The 20,210-nt window shown below is 40.2% G+C and overlaps 1 protein-coding gene across 1 annotated transcript in view; it reads right to left on the bottom strand.

Annotated features, from left to right (window-relative positions):
- Nucleotides 1-7,591: 7,591 nt before the first annotated feature.
- The window catches only part of LOC128805158 (uncharacterized), a 29,141-nt gene continuing 16,522 nt past the window's right edge, over nt 7,592-20,210 (bottom strand). Inside the window, exons 4-8 of the mRNA XM_053973709.1 lie at nt 17,273-17,563; nt 15,781-15,834; nt 14,961-15,057; nt 8,909-8,982; nt 7,592-7,800 (exon numbers count right to left, since the gene is read on the bottom strand). Of these exons, the coding sequence (XP_053829684.1) occupies nt 7,592-7,800; nt 8,909-8,982; nt 14,961-15,057; nt 15,781-15,834; nt 17,273-17,563 (725 nt within the window). The remainder of the gene's footprint in view (nt 7,801-8,908; nt 8,983-14,960; nt 15,058-15,780; nt 15,835-17,272; nt 17,564-20,210) is intronic.

Here is a 20,210-nt window from a genome sequence, read left to right as displayed (position 1 = left end):
ATAATGTCCTCATCTTGTTGAAGGGATGGAACCTGCAGACCATGTCATAGAGCAGAGTGCCCAGGGACCAGATCATCACTGGATGTCCATGGTAGCAGAGGAAGATTATCCTCCCCTCAGGTGGGCTGTACACCTGCTTTCCTGTGAGATACAGATGGAACTCATCAGGTGCACACTGCCCTTGCCTGGCATCCCTGAGGATGCAGGGACTGCACTGGTGGAACACAGTGTCACCTGCTGCCTTCTTGCCGGCACCTGACTCTTGTTGACAAACTTTAGGTTGTAAAGGAAAGCTCCTGATGCTGAAAGAGGGCTGAGTGAGCCCCAAGAAGACCCAACCTTATGCAAGGAAAACGCCCATGCAGAAGCAGGGAAAACACTTTTATCTGCCCCCACTCCTGCACTGGTCAAGAAAAATAGCATAGGCCAAGGCAGAAGAAGAGGGTAGAGCATCACAAGCCCTTCCATGCCTGCAAATGAAAGTTGCCAGCACAAAGGTTTTGCAAACAGGCTTCTGCTACCCTCCACAGGTTGTTTTTGTTGGGCTGGTTCCCCCCATATCAGTCCCAGCTGGCTCCCATTCTACAAAATCCATCCTCACTCACCCTCCATAAAAAAAGCAACTTGAAGAATTACTCTCACTCCAGAAAAGGCTGCCCTTTTGTGCCCAACCAGGCCCTGGCTGGGGTGTAGGCTCACCTGAAAACTAGGTGCATAGCATATCCTTTAGATTTGTTCTGCAACAGAAGTTGATCAGCTTCACCTCACTGGTGGCCAGGTGGAGGATGATGTTCCTAGCCTTGATGTTGCAGTGCAGGCTCCCATGGCTGGTGTGGGGAGAGCCATTAGGGTTACAGGCCTGTAGTTTCCAGGATCGTCCTTCCAGCCCTTGTTGTAGATAGGTGTCATATTTGCCAGCTTCTTGTCACCTGGGACCTCCCCAGTTATCCAGCACTTCTATAAAGGATTGACATTGGCTTGGTGAGCTCTTCCACCAGCTCCCTCAGTGTCATGGCGGGCAGTTGTCCAGAGTGCCATGACCTTCCCGAAGAATTGTCTTGAAAAAGACACCTCAGCGGCACAGGCACATCTATACTCACACCAAGTGATTTTTGCTCTTCTGTGATCTGGGCAATGCAGAAGAAGAGACAGGGTCTTTGTGTGGGGTTCTGTTGCATCCTGGGCTGCGTTCAGATTAGGGGCTCTGATATGTGTTAATTAGCCGGTTCTGTGTACCCCCATGCACCCCCCGTGTTTCCCCCCCCCCCCCCCCCCAGTGGTCCACTCCGGGTCTCTTACCATTACAGCTCACCCTGCCAGTCCTGTAACCACTCCCCTGTCCACTGTGGAGAGTTCTGTGCCCGTTGCCCCATTCCCGCAACCCCATTCGCCCTGGAGCCCTGTGTCCACCCCTGCCGCGTTCCTGTTGGTCACCATGGTCCACGTCACTGCCACGGTGCCTGTCCCCATTGGGCGGGAGGGCTTCTGCCCTCCTTGTCACACCCCCTATAACATCCCACGCCTCCCCGGTCCCAGGGCCATTTTTGTCCACGCGGAGTTGGGGGCGGTTCACAGCTTCTCCACCGCTGCTCCCGCGGCCATTAAAGCATTCCAGCCGTCCACGCGGACGAAGTGGACAATTCCTTCGCCTCTCCCTCACACTGATGGCAGAACGCGGCCAGCCCGCCCTGGTGCGCGGCAGCAGAAGTGCCCGGGAATCGCGACAAACCCCGGTCCCACCAAGAAGGAGCGCCCGAGCCAGGCACTCCGGAGCTGCATGAGACTGGGAAAAATAACTCATTGTCGCGGGGTTCCAAGGAGAGCTTTATTCAACTTCTTCCTCAAAGGGATCCAGGGACAAAGACCCGGTCAGGCAGGGAATGCAGGGGTTTGTATAAGGATTTTGAGAGGTGAGGCAGAACACCAGGGCCAATTGGATGAGGGCACAGTGATGGGGAAGGGCCAATGGGATACACTGAATCTGCATGTTGCAGCAAGGCAGGCTGGGGGAAGCCTTTTTCCTCACCCTAACAACAGCGGTTATTGCTTGAGGGGTTTTCCCTCCAGGGGAATGTGGTTGACTCTTTCCCTGTTGGCCCACCGGCTTCCACACCTCAGTACCCTTGAGTGGATCTCATCCAGCTCCATAGACTCACAAATGCCTAAGTGGCATAGCAGGTCGCTGACCATTTCCTCCTGAATTATGGGAGATTTATTCTGCTCCTGCCATGCTTCTGTTCCTGTCTTCCAGCTTGAGGGGCAGGGTACCTGGAGAACAATGGATCTTGCTATTAAAGACTCAGAGAAAAAAGGTATTAAGTATCTCATCCTTTTTAACTATGTTTCCTCCTACCATCCAGTAAGGGAGGGAGATTCTCCTTAGCCCTTCTTTGTTGCTGGTGTATTTGTGAAAACATCTTTTGTAGTCTTTTATGACAGAAGCCAGATAAAGTTCTACTTGGGCTTTGACCCTTCTAATGTTCTTCCTGTATCCTTGTACTCTTCATGAGTTGTTGAGCCATCTTCCTGAGTTCCAGCCAATGCTCTTTTTTAAGCCAGGACAGTATTTTTTTCATGGCTTATCTTTCAGTACATGGGGGATAGCCTGGTCTTGTGCCTTTAAGGTTTCCTTCTGGAAAAATGTTCAGCCTTTCTGGACCCCTTTGCTTTCTCAGGACTGCCTTCCAATGGACTATGTCAACCAGTGTCCAAACTGGCTGAAGTGTGCCCTCCAGAAGTCCAAGGCAGCATTTCTGCTGATCCCTTTCCTTACTTCTCCAATTAATGAAAACTGTATATAATTTTACGATCACTGTGCACAAGGTGGTCTCTAGCTGTCACATCACCCACCAGTCCTTCACTGTTTTCAAACAGCAGGTCCAGCAGAGACTTACCCACTTGGCTCACTTACCATCTTCTTGTAGAAATAATGTTTGTTATTTTTCATTTTAGAAATGTCTCATATAATGATGATTGACCAATAGAGATGGACTTTCCTATCATGTTTGAAGTGGCACTGTCATTGCTTTTAATGGATTTGGAGTGTCTAGGACCAGTTGATTCTGAATTTTTTTGTGTCTTTCAGGTCTACTTTATATCAGGATTGGTGCTTTCTGTTGAAGCTGGTAGTAAATGCATTAGGAAGTACAATGGAGAGCTGATGGTGAATCTTATATAGCTTCAGGGGTTGCTTTAAGTGTATTCTGCCAGGCTCTATAGTCCAGACTGGGCATAGGGCAGCCAGTGCACTCTTTTCCTCCTCTGTTGTATCTGTGTAAGCACCTGTGTGTAAGGCTCTAAAAAAAGGACTATATAGTGGTTCATGTACCCTGGGTTAGATGCATGGGAGAAACACCAACCAGATATTCTCAAAAGGTCAAAACAAGACATATGTTTACTGGCAAACTGTAAGAAGTCAGGGAATTTTGGCAAAAGATTTAGTACAACATCCAATCAACATTAAACACTGCTCAAAGCATTAATTTGGCCCATTCAAGTTAGCAGATTTTAAACCCGTTCAATGTTAAGTTACTCAAAATGTTTCAAGAAGAGGGAATTGGAAAGAAGAAAGTCAGGAAATATATAGAAAAGCACACATATGAAAGACACAGAAAAGCCAACTCCTATGTTCCAGCAACATTCATACACAAATTCCAAGAGGAAGGTAGGATCAAAGGGTGCACTGGCCTCATTTTAAGCCTTAAATACCCCTTGGCCTTCCTGGGCCTTCCCCACAGGTGGAACTTCTGGTCATTTGACCACTCAGAAGCTGGGTTAGGCAAGAGTGGAGCACTGCCTCCTGTGTGCTGATGACCAGCAGACAGGTGGAGCTAGGATACAGGCTCTAGGGGTGGGTGGTGGGGGTTAGTTCACTGTCTTACCAGGGCAAGGTCTAACCTACCCTGCCTTCCCCTGCCATGCATCCAAAAATACCTTGAGACATCAATCTTTTTAGTATATTAGCTAGTCTGTCGACTCTGATTTGGCTATCCGGCTGAAGCAGAAAATCAGTTGTCACAGTGACAAATATGGTTTGAGAAACAGAATCTGGATTCTGCCTTGAATTGGTGCTGGTATGGCTTGCTATGAAGACTGGAAGAGATGCTCTGCTTTGAGGCATGGGCAAGGGGGTATTTTAAGGGTAGAGCCTTGTAGCAGAGAGCTTCCCTGCTTTGTTATAATGGGCTTGATGCAGTTGTCCCTGATAAAATGTAACTTTAAAACACCAAGGAAGTACCCTCTATTTGTGATTTGACACTGTTAATACTGCGGTATGTGATGTGTTAGAGGAATATCTATTAAACTGTTTTAAGGATGTGTAGCACTGGCTGGTTTTTATTTGTCTGTCTGCTACTTTTTGAAGTGGCTTCTTCCATTGTGAGGAGATGAAGAGATAAGTGCATCCCAGGGTTATGGTGGCAGAGGAAAGATTCACAGCCTCACCTGTCCCATGTGAAGAGGCATGAGACTACTTCCTTTCTGCAGTTTGTAAACAGAAATCACTCTTACGCTTGGTTTGTTCATGTTAGTCTCTGCAGTTCAGTGCCTGCTGAATGTTTTCTTATGTTCCTCCATAATACAACATTAGGACTATTGACTTAAAACTTACAGGCTTACCCTGAGAATCAGTAATTCCAGTGGGGGGTGTAAACCTGTCTGTAGTATCAGAAGGATGTAAATAGGGTGAGCTCTTTCCTGTTAGTGGGTAAAATACACATCTAGCAAAGAGCACTGTACCCATAGAAAATAATTATTTAAAAAATATAGTTGCAGGTTTTTGTTTATGGCAGGAGGTCACTGGTGGTTTGGGAGAGGATGTTGATAACCTTGCAGAAGATATTTTATTTGAGGAGCTAGTGATCTTGAACAGACCATGTCTACTCTATTGCACCTTGTACTTGAAGCCTGAGAAGCACATAATATTCTTCATACAGTCTCCAATGTCTTAGGGAAAGGTAAGCTCCATGTGAATCAACATGTAGAATGTAATGATCCTGACCAGAAACCCCCATGCATTGTGGAGTGGTAGTGGTTTCAGTTCGCCAATTTGAAATGTCACCAATTTTGAGATTTCCCGGCCAATGCACCAATGAGTATAGTGGGTTCAGTGCTGGCCAATCGCCAATGCACTCACTTCTTGCTGTGAGATAGGATTAGGAAAAAGGCAAAGCAGGCTCAAAACATTAGAAGGGTATAAAGAAAAATTTATTAATAGTAACTAAGAGAGTAATGAAAATCAGGACAAAAGCTTCAGAACACTTCTCCTCCCCCCACAACCTTTTCTTTCCATTGACAATGTAAAGAAACAAACCCTAAAATTTCAGTCAGTTTACCACCTCTAAAATAGTCTTTCTTCAGTTCAATTAGGGAGACAAGTCCCTTTTGTTAATGTTATGGAGACTTCTCCACAAGGAAATAAAAGTTCTCTCATAGCTCTCAGTTTTGTCACAAATAGCAGCTGCCTGGGGAAATCTGCAATCATGAAGTCCCTCCCATTTTCCACAAGCTTTTCCCACACCTGTATTTATGGGCCATGTCAACTTATGAAGTACTGTTTTAAAGATGAGCTGTTCAAAGGCAAAAGTTCTCATTATCTATCTCTAAAATCATCTTCATCTCAGAACAGAGGTCTTCTTATTCTCTCCCTGGGGGAACAGGGTCTCATCACTTTTCTGTCTCTCTCTCTGGTCAAACTTCTCATAGATTACAACTATTTTATCATCTGCTTACTTTGGCATGGAGGTCGTTGCTCAATATCAATTTGAATATTTTCATCTCCCCATACCTTTATGCGTTATAGGGAAGAAAAGTCTTTCTCCATAGCTATTACAAGAAGATTTCAGCCCCAAGTTTAAGGCATTCCCTCATCCCTCCCATCTAGGACTTGACTTCTTCTTCACTGACCTCAATGTCTTCATGTTGCTCCTTTACATACTTTATCTTGTTCCTTTCTCTCACTCGAGGGCGGATTGAAACACTGAAAGAGTTAACATCTCGCCAGGGCTTGCAGATGGCCACTCGGTGCTTGTGGCGGGAACTGTGGCTGGGCCTGGTCAATATTGGCTGCGTGGCTGGTCTTTGGTTTTCTCTGCATTCAATTCCAGCCACAGGGCCACTCTGCATGGGCTGCAGGGCTGCCTGTGGTCTCAGCTGCATGATCTCGTGTGGTGGCTGCGCTGCGGGGAGGGGACCTGGCGGCAAGACATTAACAGCCTCGGCCCAGCTCTGCTTTGGTCAGGGCCCCTGCAGTCTCCCGTCCCCCTGCCTGGCAGCTTCTGGGGCTAAGCCTGCCCGGCCTAGCCCAGCCAGGGGCCAGGCCAGCCTTGTTACCTGTTCCCAGGCCAGAATGAAAAAAGGAAGTTCCCAGGTTTCTTTCATCTTTAGTGTGTTTTTTGCAGAGGCATGTCCAGCTTTCCAGTGGCTGGAAGCTTTGCATCACTTCCCTAAATGCCTCCCATGCAAAACCTTGACACTGGTCTATATAACTCTTAACCTCAGCAGATGCAGGCCTATCCTACATATACAAAATGGCCTCAGGCTCTGTGTGCTGCACAGGTTCCCTAACTGCAGGATGAACTCAGCCAGCTCATTGTAAGTTAGTAGCTTGCAGGCAAGCTCCCACTTGGTAGCAGAGGTTACGCCACTTCCATGGCTGTGGTTTAATCTATAAACACAGTAAGAAATTCTTCTGTGAACATCCTTAATGAATAGAGCTATTGTCCTATAAGAAAATTATAAGATAACTCAAATTATCAAATAAAAAGGAAGAATCTCACCTATTGACATGGTCTGTCCAGCATGATGCATGTGGATCAGAGGCCTGTTCAAAGCTACAGCACCCAGTGTTCCTGCCATCTCAAGTGATGTAAGATTTCCTATAATATACTCCCCTTATAATGCTAGTTTTATTAAATAACACTTCTAATGATAGTTTAGAGAGCCTGAGTACCTCTCTCTCTGAATTGTTACATGCTAGCACCTTCTCATGCAAAACAGAATGTTTACCCTGTGGATAAGTAAGTTATAGCTAGAGTATTTTTCAATTTGAAATGAGGCGTCTACTGTTAGAATTCTATACATCTAACTTGTGATCATACTTGCAGTCTATTTTAGCTACCCTCCAATTAATGTATTAAAATAGAGCAAGTTCATGCTGTCAAGAGCATTTATTCTGTGGAATTCAGGGAGTCTCAGTTTATCAGGAAGATTGAGGCAATACCTTAATAATTAAGGTAATATCTTTGAAAGATAAATGTCTGCCAAGGAAGGCAGAAACCCTTCTGGAATAAAAAGAAGACTCCTCTCTCCAAATTATTGTAACTTTGAAATTATGAGGATTAAAGACAAAAATTTAGAAAAAGGAATAACAGTTCTTTACTAGAAAAATAGATAGAATAGATCAGAACAAACAACAATACAGTAACACAAGTTTCCAACCCGCTGAACACTTTCACTCTCTGGGTGTAATTATGAATGCTGCCGGCAGGGGGCGCTGACCCCGACCGGCAGCGACGTTGGGATGCGAGCGCGGAGCTGCCCGCGCTGCGCGGGCTGGCGCCGGCACGAAGGATAACAGAGGGTGCTCTGTCTTTCAAAAGGTTACTGCAAACTCAGGCTGGTGGCGGGGGTTCTCAATGCTGGCCGTTGCTGAAAAGTCTGAGTCCGCCGGGGGAAGGAATGCTCTCGCCAGCAGCGGGCGCAGGCAGGGGAGCAGGTAGAACTCGAGCTGAGCTGCTGCGTAGAAAAAGAGCCGGTGAAAGTACACGGCTCCCGGCGGCACACGACGCGACAGCTCCTGGTCTCAGAACGGAAGACAAAAAACCCCACCAGCTAAAAAAAACCCTGCCAAACCCCTAGTCCCCTCGTCAAAAGGATTTCATTAGTATGCCAAGGCTTTCAGCCACTTCCCTTTAACTCTATCACCGACCATCCATCCCCGAGGAGCCCCCTCCTGCTTCTTCACGATGGCAATGGGAAAAATTCTCTAAAAAGCCTAAACCCATAATAGCTAACAATGTAGTAGGAAGTCTATTATATCTGTTGTTTTTGTTGCAGTAGTCCTTTAAAACCCATGAAAATTTTTATTGAAGCAGGGAAGACTCAAAAGTCAAAAGTGATTGCAGAGTGACAAATATGAGAACAAAAAATATTGTGAGATGAAGCTCCAGCCTCTCATCACCGTGAGCCTCTTACAGTACCCAACTCCCAGAACCCTGACACCTATACCAAATATATTTTAACTGTGGAGTTAGTGGTGCTCTGTGGAGTTAGTGGCAGGGTTTCCTACCTCCTTGGCTCCCAGCAGAGAGCACTCTCTGGGTAGATGAGAAATGTGGCAAGGGCTCATCAGAAGGGAAAACACAACCAGACATAAATGCTGAAATGAAGATTATCAGGAACACAAAAGATTAAAGATCCATTCTCCAGAGAGACTTCTCCATAATGTGAGAGTTATGCTGGACGGAAGTCCTGTGTCAGTCTGAAAGCCAGGGAATGGGTCTGGAAGCTCTCTTTTAGGTTCTCTTTTAGTGCTCCTTGGTCTGAGCACTGGCTTTGTCACATCTCACTCTCAGACAACCAATTTTCCTTCTGAAGTACATAGGAGAGGAACTTGGAGTCTTTCCAGGCTGTGCACATAAATCCTGAGCACCTAACCCAGGTACCTAGGGTCTGCGCTTCCCCTAGTCACCCTCCCAATAGTAAATATTGTACCAGAGAGCCATCTACAGAGCAGAAATATGGGATCAACTGTGTTCTGACACCCCTGTGGTGAAAACATTCAGCCGAGTTGCTTTTACACATGTTCCAAGGCTGTGCTTTGTCTCTACATTTGCAGACTGTTAAATTTCTTATTACTTTGTCTTGAATAATCCACATATTAACCCAGAGTAATGCCCATTGAGCTTACTGGAACGTGGTGTAGTAGGGTAACCAGACAACATTTTCCCTAGAGATTCATGGCAGGAATGGTAATGGAATTTGCTGTGAGGCAATTAAAAAAAAAAGCCCATATTGCAGGAAGAAGCAGCTGGCCTTAACAGTTCTGGGTTTGATGAATACATGGCTTGAACAGCTTTCAGTGAAGCATTATAGAAGTGGGGCCTCTACAATAGAAACGTGGCCCCTTTCAAACATGCAGCAGCTATTTGTGTCTTATTGCATGTCCTCTATGGTCCTGTCCTTAGCTGGAGGGGATCAGGTTTCCCTTCTTTGTATAGGAGTGACTGGTGAGTTGCAGTCAGGAATGTTGTGCCTTTAGATTTGGAAGAACCACTGGACACTAAATGTATCCTTTGGAACCTTTTAGAGTTATAAAAGCTGATATTTTTCTCAGTTTAATTGCTGCATTACCAGCTTCTGACTGGGTTTTTTTGACAGCACTGTCTCATGCCTTAGCAATATTCACTTTGACAGTTCACCGAGGTTTCTTACCACTCTTAATGGTGTTGGGTAGAAACTATTGGTCTGAGTCCTGTGGAGAGCTAATGTGTCTCAGCTGTCTCTCTTGCTATGGTGTTGGAGATGCTACTTATTTGACTCCTGAAACCTGACAGCCCTTTGCTTTCTGACCCAGGATTTCACTGGAAGACCTTTGCTGAAGGAAGGATTTTTATTCCTGCCAAATCTTTAATTCAGAAAGCACATTCAGAATGAATATGCGGTCTGGCTGTTGCTCTGTCCTTAAATTTGTCTAAAGGAGTATGTCAGAGCTTAGAGAATGGCCATTCCCAAAGCTTTCTGAAGGAAGTGTTTTTTTTTTTTCCCAAGAAGTAGAGGCCTGCAGAAATAGAATTGTCAGCCCTGGGGCAGAAGTATTCATAACCTTTCATAGCCTTTGTAAGCCCATGTGCAAATTCTATGTGTTTTTCCTTGCACTGAGGGGTTTGCTTGCATTTATTTTGCAAACTTATGTGAAGATGAGCAGGTATGCTCTGTACCTATTCAAGATATTCATTGTGTATTCAAGTATATTCAAGATAGATGTTAAAAGCTTTCTCAAGAGGAGTTAGAACTTGATAAAATAGCAAGAAACAGTGCAGTGTCTTGGTGTAAGGGTCTTGAAGCTCTGCCTTGGGGTGACGAGGCATCAGGACAATGAAAAGAATAATGCTGTGCAATCCCAGTGCTCTGCAAATTAAGGTCTGTTTTTGACACAGAAAATGGAAGGGGAAAAACTTGGATTACCATAGTACAGATTATGAATTAAATAACCTACTTACTGGTCAGGATGCTGAAGCTCCAGGTACAGTCAGTCTTTCCTGTGTGGAGATTCTTGAAATTTTATACAGTGGCATGATCCCTGGGAATACTGTAGACTAAAAAGCTAATGACTCAAAAGGAAAAAGACGTATTTTAGTTAAACATAATCAGTGATCTGGTTTTGATTGCCAGTTTAATAAGGCCTCCTGGTGGAAACAGTGCTTTCACCAAAAAAGAAAATTGAAACTACAGGACATAAGCTGTTCACATTTTTAAGATGAGGCCCAGCCTTTTACTGTGGGTGTAGCAGTCAAACTTGAAGATTCAGAAGATTTTGAAAAACTGTATGTTAATTTTGAAAATGTTCTCCTTTTGTTCCTATATTTGTGACTGTACTTGAAGGTAGAAATGTTTCCGATTCTCCCTCCTTCTACTCCTTCTTTTCTTACCTATCCACACGCATGAGTTGAACAAACTGTTGTTCATTACAGTTTAACCAGGTTAATGTTGTATGTGAATTCAGGTATTATGCCTCATATTCCGTGTGGTGGCAAGGGGCCTGTGACCACCATTGTTCTGACTTTGAGAAGCTGCTGCTTGGGCCTCAGTGACAGCTTGAGCACTTTCTTTCTGCTAGTCTGCTGTAGCTGTGAAGTAAAAAGTGTTGGTTCATTCACCCTTTATGGGTATGAGAAATGAAATTACATTAAAGTATATGAAAGGTTAGAGACTTAGAGACTTCATATTAAATGTGAAGGCACGAGATATGTAATCTTGGTTGCTGACTAATCATTCTCCAAGTTCAAAAATGTTCTGGAAGAAGTTTATTCCTACTGTTATTTTACAATTTGAGCCTCAAAATGATTGCTAGTTATGCTATTCTAGAAGGGGAAAGGAAAAATCTCCCTGAAGTTATTAATTCATTAAGCCACGTTCCTGCAAGGCAGTGCCTCATACAGGAGCTGTCTCTGGACACATAGTCAGGACACATAGTCACAGGACACATAGTCCTGTGACCATCTAAGCTTTTTTTGGGGGAGGCCTCTGAGTACTTTGTCACAGCAGAGACCTGTATCTTTTTGTAGTGTATTTTGGTTCTGTGTAGAGATAATTTCCTCATTTTGGGAAATGCTTCATTTATTTTCAGGATTATCTTGCCTAATGCACTCATTTTTCCACAAATGGCAAAGCTCCAACTGGCATAAGAATGAAATTTTCTTTAGAAGCTGAAGCTTCTGATTTGAAATCTTCTGGTGCTCATTTGGAACAGTGGGTCACCTTTCCTTTTTGAGCCCCCCTATTTTCACATATTTGAGCTCCCCACCACATGTTTGTTGGTTTGAATGTCATTTTTATTCATCTACACTTCTGTAAAAGAAAATCTTTGGGAGAAGTTTTTGGGATCTGCTAGTGGAGCTGCTAAGAGAGTTTATTAATTAGAAAACAAACAGAATGATTCCCATATGCTGTAGTATCTCACAACGAGGCATCTTCTTGACATACGTGTACTAGATTGGCTCCCTGGTGGTATGAAAATACTTGTCCGAAATGTATTCTGTGGATCCTGAGGTTAATCTCAGGAACTAGGATGTTACTGGAAATTGTGTTCTCATGTACCTTATGAGGAAACTGGTAATGCAAAGAAGTAAAAGTTATCTGTTGTAGAACTATATTTAATGACAGTTTGGACTCATTAGTTAAAACTTGACAAGTACTTGTTAATTGTAATTTGATTTATTTCCCTGTAACTATCTATAGGTGCAGAGATACAATTGCTTAGACTATTCCTCTGAGATTTTTTGTTTTCGCATCACTTTCTAAGTGTATGTTGCTTCTCTAGCAGTTTCAGAAATCCCAAACTACAATTGAATAGTCTACAATTTGAATCTCTCTTAAAATTTATTGGTGTTGGTACCTAGTATCAACAGATATTAGCTGTTGGCAAACTGCAATCATCCTTATGTAAATCTTTCTCTTTTACAGCTACATGTGAGAAGAATGCATGAGAGGGTTTCTGTATTACCTGTTGTAGGTTGTTTTGATTGTTGAGAATTCATTATTCTCAAGCATGTGTAAGTAATTGTACCATATAGGACACAAAATTATTCTAACATGATAAAGAATATGCAAATACCTTTGCACAAATAAATTCATTTGTGCTGATGACTTCTTTGTACTCTCATGGCAAAAGTTGATTGTGTTCTACCTTTTCTTCTTTTTTGGAAGCACCAGATTGCCTGTAACCATTTTTGTAGTATTACATTAATTCTGCAACTCTATAACAGTAGAGCAGCTGTAGTAGTGCTCATACTTGTAGAAGCTTGAAATCGCTGAGAATCAGTTGTGTTAGATAAGTACTTGAGAAGTCATGTCTTTCAAGTTTTAGCAAAGTCCCAACAAGGGAAGTTTACATTTAATAGATAACATCTAACTCTGTCCTGCACTTAGGACTGCAAGTCCTGCAGACATCCTGCAGCACCAGAGTTAGTGGGGTAGCAATAGTCCCTTTGTATCACAAACATGCAGTTAGATCAGGATGTATCAAACAGTGAGTTTCACTGTGGTATTCACAAGTAACTTAGGCATGTGTTTTTTGTAACTCTTTATTTGTATTAAAAGGAAATGGTTCAGAAGCCTACTGTGTTAAAAGGCTGTGGTCTAACTGTCCTCAGCTAATCACCATTCTCATCACAGCCCACCTCCTCTGAACCAGTTGTGACTTGTTCAGTTTATAGGGTTTTTCCACTACATAACAAAACCTTCCTGTAAACAAATGCCCCAGCACCCAGAAGCCTTAAAAATCGACTTTTCCTCTTTGAGCTAAATAAATAAGAATTAAAATCTTAGTAGGAGCAGTTTATGTTTGTATAAACAAACTTAAGGGACATGAGAGCTGTTGGAAGGTGTAAAACCTGCAACCAAGCATTTGAAAAACCCCTGAAACTGCAAAGTGATGGTTTAGGGTTGCATGTAGGCAAGGGGTTTGCTGTGTTTTCTCTCTGTTTTTCTGAACTGCATGGACAATATATTTCAGTTTTGTGTATGAGACACAAGAGTGGATTCAGGGATTATATAATGAGAGATCTTGGTTCCTTAATGCAGTCAAACATTAGTCTAGCAGAGACAGAGGAGATCCATGTAATATCCACGTAAAATCCATGATGCTACTGAAATCTACAGTTACTGCATTCCAAAAATACCTTTGTGGCTGTTTTTTTTTTTTTTTTTCATTTTGATTGGAACCAAACCTTAATAAATAATAGCATGAGATCCCAGATATTTCTCAGAGTTTGACTGAAGACTACAAATCACAACTTTCTTCACGTTGAAGAGCAACATGACATTGAAGGCAGTAATTAGTTGCTTTGGCTGCAATATTCAAATTCTAACATAGCTTGTAAGGTATGCCATTAGTAAAATAGCTGTGGTTGTTAGAACTCAGCCTCGTATGTTTCTTTCCCTTACGATGGCATGAGCCCTAGGAGGTAGTCATGTTGTAATAACATTTTCCCTTGGTATGGTGTAGCTATTTTAAAAAGATTAGCTTTCTGTTTTATAAAAGAAAAGATGTAGCAAACTAGTATTTATTGTTCTATGTAAAAGTGTTCCTATTAACACATTGAAATGCAGAAAAGTGATGTTTTAAGGACCTTTGATTTTCTGAGAAATTTATATGAACAGAGAAATTAATCAGGCTTTCTAGACATCTTTGTACAGGCTGTGGAAATGCTGGAGAACAAACACAGGCCTCATAAAGACAGCTGGAGGAAAGCTTTTATTACCATCATCATTACAGACACAGTGAATGTAAATGCTGCAGGGGTATATCTCCAAAACCTAGGGCAGTGTTTTGCCCAAAACCAAGCAAGTGATTTATCCTAATATGTCTACTTCCTATTTTTCCACATAAATTTGAAAGGAATTGATGTGTGGAACTGGGAGATTAAGAGTTCAAAGTCTTGAAGGATTTTTCTTCCTTTGTGAAAATTAGAGCTTCATATTGGCAGTTTTGCTCAGTTTTAAAAGGTGTCTTTAAACAAGGTGATGCTCATGATCATGTGATAGTTTTTTTAAATTACAACATGCAGATTTTCAGACTGTGTCGCTGGTGGATTTCTTAAATTTCTGCATGTGTGCACCTTAGAATTGCTTTTATTCTCATCTGACTTCTTCATTCAAAATTCTTTTGTTCACTTTTTAAAGTTTTGTTTAATTGTCTCTTACAATATACCACTTCAGAATAATTAATTCTTGATTTGTTGGGTACATGAGAGTTGCAACAAGTCACTGAAAGTAAAAATTAACCTAACTGCGTATTTACTGCACAGGAATGTGCCTAATTAAGCCTTAAATGCAGTGACAAAACACATCTATGCTTTATATATCAAAAGCCCTGTTATACCCCTAAGCTTCTGGATGCATAGCTACTTCTGACATGGCTACCTTCTTCGTTTTGAAATATAGACTTGGATTAAAATGCATTGTTCCTATTGCCTATCTTTATTCAATATGAAAAAAAAAAAATTAAGAAAAGCAGACTGATATAGAAACACTGGCAGTAAAGCAAAATGAGCCTTTATGCACTAATACCGGAAAATTATTTTGGAATTTTTTTTTTTTTTTTTGCTGTTACATCTAACACCGAGAGCAGGAGATTCTATATAAATAAGCATATGGCAAAGTAAATTGAAGATCAATTTGTAGCCCTTTCTTAAAACAGTATTTATGCTTTCTTTCCTTGGTGTTTGGTTAAAGCCCACATTCTATAGATGAAGAAGAGTATGATAATATTGTACATGGAGCTCTTCAGAAGAAGGATGATATATACTAAATATGCTGTCCTGTGCATTAACTGATCTGTAACAAATAGAAGACAGAAAAGTCTTGTTTAATGTCAACATTGTATAGCATCCTAAAAAATGGATAGAAATTGAACAATGCAGTCAGTTTACTGCTGCAATTACATTGACACCAGTGCACAGCATAAACACATACAAAATCTATTCTGTTCTTTAAATGAGTTTGCACTGCTAATGAGTTCCAGACCTAGTGGTCTTCTTAGCACTAAACTGACTCTCAGTGTCACTGGGTTATTCTTCCTTGTAAAGAAAAGAGCATAACTCTAGTGTTTTCAGCACTTAGTACGATGTTTGTTTAAATCTTTTTATGTTGTATTTATTAAAGACAACTGTTCATTATTCTTCCTAAATACCATTCAAGCAAAAAAAAATTATTTGTCCAAAGTTCTGGGCAATTGCTAGGCTGATGTAGCATCAGCTGAAGTGTTTAACTACTCCAAGTGCTTAAAAACTTGGTGGTGCTTAATGCAGGCTAATAATCTAGTAGCCCAAACAGCATCTGTTGCATCTTAATAAAGCTACCTGATAAAGGTAGGAGAGCCCCTTATAAGAAGTTAGTTCAGAGTAGTGCTGAAAGCTTTTGAGTTGCTGACCCCAGACTTGAAAGATTTCCTGCATACTACTAAAAAATATAATTATTGTGATGTTCAGATCATATGTAGCAATATCTAACTGTTGCATGACATGAATCACTTTCCCATCTTTTAACACATTAAATTACCTCTATTAAAAACTGTTCTGCAGTCCTCTTCCTGAGGACCAGTCTTCACAAAATCTAATGGAAAGAGAGTTTAAATGCCTCAGTTAGGCTTTTCTTTAATTTTAACAAACATTAATTGAGAAATAGGGGAAAAAAGAGGCTATACAGGAACAAGTAATGGGAAAATGGGAGGTTAGAATTAAATAAAAAAATGGAGCCTTAAGATGAGTCTGCAAAGCAGATATTCACAAGATATTCATTTGCAGAGAAAATTTGTAGAGGAGAAATGCTCGAAGAAGTGGCTGGGTATTTGTTGCGATAAGTGGGAGAAGTGTCTTTGCCCTTTCAGGAATGTGTCCATTAGGCTGTTCCTTGGCAAAGTCTCTTTTATTTGGAACAGGAGTCAGTTTGACCACCTGACCTTGTCAGCGAAGAAGCTGAAGTCCATTTGCCTTCACAACTTACTGCTATCAGAAACGCAGAATAATTTACGTTGGAAGAGACTTCAGTTAGTATATGTTAGTGGTTGTTCAACATAAAAGAATAATATTGAGGAGTGTATGATCTTAACTTTCCCTACTGGGAATCTTGGTGCTGTTTTTTTTCTCAAAAATAAATCATTTTTGTTCTTGAAGTAGCAAATTGGAGTTTGTTCTTAGTTGTTTGTATGCATTGACACAAACATTAAAGACATATATATTGCATCTCTAAATACATCCTCCATCTAAATAAGCTTAAAGTATATTTTTGTCAGAATATATTTTGAACGTTGAAACGTAATTGTTGTTTATGGCCATGCTCTCACTTATTGGAGTTAAGTTAATTTATAGTAAGTTAAGCAGAGATGGGTATGGAGAGAAGATTAATCTAAACCAGTTTAGACCACTTTTCTTATAGATTATTTAAACAATTTTCATTGAGTATAAGTTATTTTTTCTTTAAAGTTGCATTGTCTTTCAGATTTGGCTTTGCATAGTCAATCTTTCCACAATTAAAAACAAAATCTTATTTTTATATATGGCTATTAACTTACTATTTTTGGATTGTGGGTAAGTAATAGTTTTAAACTTGTTCTCAGTAATCTCATTTTTAACTTCTTAGTTTTTTATAACTGTGACTAATGTCAGGGGATGTCAGAGGGACTTAGACCTGTAAGCTATGAGAGGTAATACTGTTTTCAGAAACTTCTGTAATATGGAAAGTAACAGACATGTTTCAGTGCAGATCTGTTGGACCTGTGCTAGTTTATACCTGACTAGGTTCACTACTTTAAAATAACTATTATTTTTCTGTTACAATGGAATACTTACTTGGGGACCATAACACAGGCAGACTGTTTACTTTTCCTGGGAAAACTTTTGGGAGTTTCTCCAACTGTGTACTTTAGCTAATGTGCCTAGGAGCACAGATGTCTTCATTGATAATAAAAAGCATTATTACTCTAATTTTATTGTAAAGAAAAATTATGTTTATAATAGAACACCAAATTACATTTTTAATATATGGAACATACCTTGTGTTGCCAGTAAAATATTCTTCTCTTCATGCTCATATTTGCAATAGTAATTCTTGCCTTCACTCTCTGCTGGCACAGTTAACCAACTGGCAATTGAGTATTCATCCTCTTTTGTGGACTGCCAAGTGTCACCTCTTACTACGTTGTCTGTTACCTCCTTTCCATCTTTAGTCCATGTCACCCTAAGAACTTCTGGGTAGAATTTCTCAATAAGGCAAATATACACTATCTGATTTTCATGTTTTTTCTTCAGGATTTCAGAGTTTGCTGGAGGAGAACTTCCTTTTTCTGGATGGGTTATTGATGAAGAAAATTAACAAAACAGAGAGTTGGAAGAACAGTAGTGTACAGATAATAAATACACAGCCAAAAATACAAATTCTGAAGAGCAACAAAATAAATGCCTTATTAACAAATATTAATACACTTGTAACAAATGTAAATGCTCTTTTGAGAAACATTAAGAAATTGAAATACTGTCGAATATGTCAATAGCTGTTAATGTCACTTGAAACTGAGTTAGAATTCTTCAGGTGGCTACACAAGTGCCTATATCAAACAACCTTCGAAGCAGTACTGCAGTCAGAAAGTGTATTAGACTGTTCAAGTCTCTGACAATTATTAAATAATAGTAATATTTCCTGAAAAAGCTTCATTTATTCAATAAGAGGAATTTATTATTGCTTTACAATATTTATGCAAAAACAAGTACATTAAAATTTTGTCCACAGAATATTAAACATAGACCACCTACCTTTAAAATCTTAGCAGTATATGACTCCAGTATAAGTCCCCACTGCTACATAATGAACATCTGCTATATCTATTAATTTTTTTAAAGCAAATAATAATTTTGTGATATTCTTTAGGGAGCGAGGGAAGGGAAGAAAACAATGCTCTGTTTTTAAGGCATTCCATGTATTTGCCTGGTGAAGATTTTTATCAAGACAGGAAAATGGAATCACAAAATACCCTAGACACCAAAGGTTGGCAATGCTATTCTGCCATACTAGATCTGTTTAAATGATTGATTTAACACATGTGAAAATGAAAAACCAAAACTAAACTAAAGCAGAAGAACATGCTATAGCAGGATAATATTGTCACATCTAAACAGCATATCTAGCCAGAGTTGTCTGCATAGATGTTGTGCTTTGGGAAACATGCTCAGTATAAATATAGATTACTATATTTTAAATTAAAAGTGAGCTGTTTCCCCAAGCTTATTTGTCATAATCTCCATTTCATTTGCCTCTCTGGATTAAGCCTGGATGTTCTCTGGATTAGGAGGAGACAAAAATCATCCAGATTTTGTCCACACTGAGATGATGTTTTGATATTATTTAAGTGGATAGTAAATTTAAGGGTCTGATTTAGGTAAACGTGAACTCCTGCAGTGAGTGCATAGGCAGTGCTCACAGGCAATCAGTTCTGCTTATGCGTAACTGCAAGTGAAGGCTGAATACAGTTTTCAAAACTGACTTTTGTTGCATAGAAAGTACTGCTTAAGACTATTTTTTAAAGCAGCAGAGACATTTTAGGTGTTCTCTTATCCCACTTTTTCTCTTGAATTCCTGTGTAAGTCTCTGCCACTGAATCTGAGCAAGTAGATGCATGGGATTTAAGTTGTGGTCTGACTGATCGGTCAGACCGATGCAGTTTTAATACATTAGGAGAAAATATATTACTATAAAATGCATTTTTGCCAAAAAGCTTTCACTCTTCTTTAAATGATCTGCTGTTCTAGAGAAATCTTCTATATTGCATTCTCCCTGAAACAACCTACTGATTATTTGAAGTATTTCAAACTTGGTGTTTAAAGAGAAAGATTACCTGTCTACCTTCAAAAGGTTGTCTACCTTCCGTATATCAAGAATTTCCTTCATTTTAGAGATGTCACTAAAATGACAATGTGGACTGAGTTATCTTGTACCAGAAATAAAGTTGCCATCAACTTTAGAGTTCTAACATTAATTTAGGAGTTAATTTTATCTTCTTTATGCATCAGTCCTCCCAAGGATGAAAAATTGAAGTAATTTCTAAAGTTACCTATTTGTTCCAGAGTCATATATATGTTCACAAGATCATGAAGTAGCTCTTGTCTGAATGATATTGCACTCTTCAAAGCCTCATGAATTTTTAGAGGTTTCTTTTAGATTTTCAATGTTTAGTAGTTCTAGCTAATTTCAGTACATATAATAGCTTAGTTTGACATTATTCTCTTAGGATATCAAGTCTAAAATGGAGAGGTGAGAAAGATTCTTCCAACTGCTAGTTCATCCTGCTCATTTTAGAGACTTCTGTTATGATGAAATAATTTCCACCTCTGGAATTGCCAATGTCATTCCATTTACTGTAAAAACACCCTATGTGTGTAGCTTGCATGAAACACCTAAACCATCCCACAATACTGAGGAAAGACATTGCTTGAATAATTGCAGCTGTGTGCATGTATTGAAGTGTTGCATGTACATATAAGGGTAAATGGATGGCAGTGGAGAACTGAAAGAATTAAGTTTTGCATCTGTCTGTCTATCTATCTATCTATCTATAGATACATTTTTATGTGAGAAAAAAAATCTTTGTATGCATGTTTCTGAAAAAAAAAGGATGAAAACTTGTAGAATTGGCTGTAGGTTTTTATATATTTTCAGGCTGATCTACAAAGTCTTTGAAGTCAGCAAGATAGTTTACACTGGCTTTTCTAGGCAAATTATCTGATTCTTTATGAAGAATTTTCAAGTATTGAACTTACACTCCTCTGTCAGTTTTGATTCAGCTAAACATTGAAAAATGTTGTGGTTTACCTTGTTAAACAGTTTTCTAAGGCAGGTTTTAAAAGGTATAAAGATTTTACTTTTACACATAAAATATAGGTATGACCAGATATTTCTTAAGCTAACTTTTGTCTTTTCTCTCATGTAACAATGAAGTG

This window comes from Vidua macroura, chromosome 1, assembly GCF_024509145.1.
Source record: "Vidua macroura isolate BioBank_ID:100142 chromosome 1, ASM2450914v1, whole genome shotgun sequence".
Classification (NCBI taxonomy): Eukaryota; Metazoa; Chordata; class Aves; order Passeriformes; family Viduidae; genus Vidua; species Vidua macroura.
This window is presented reverse-complemented; position numbering and strand designations above follow the sequence as displayed.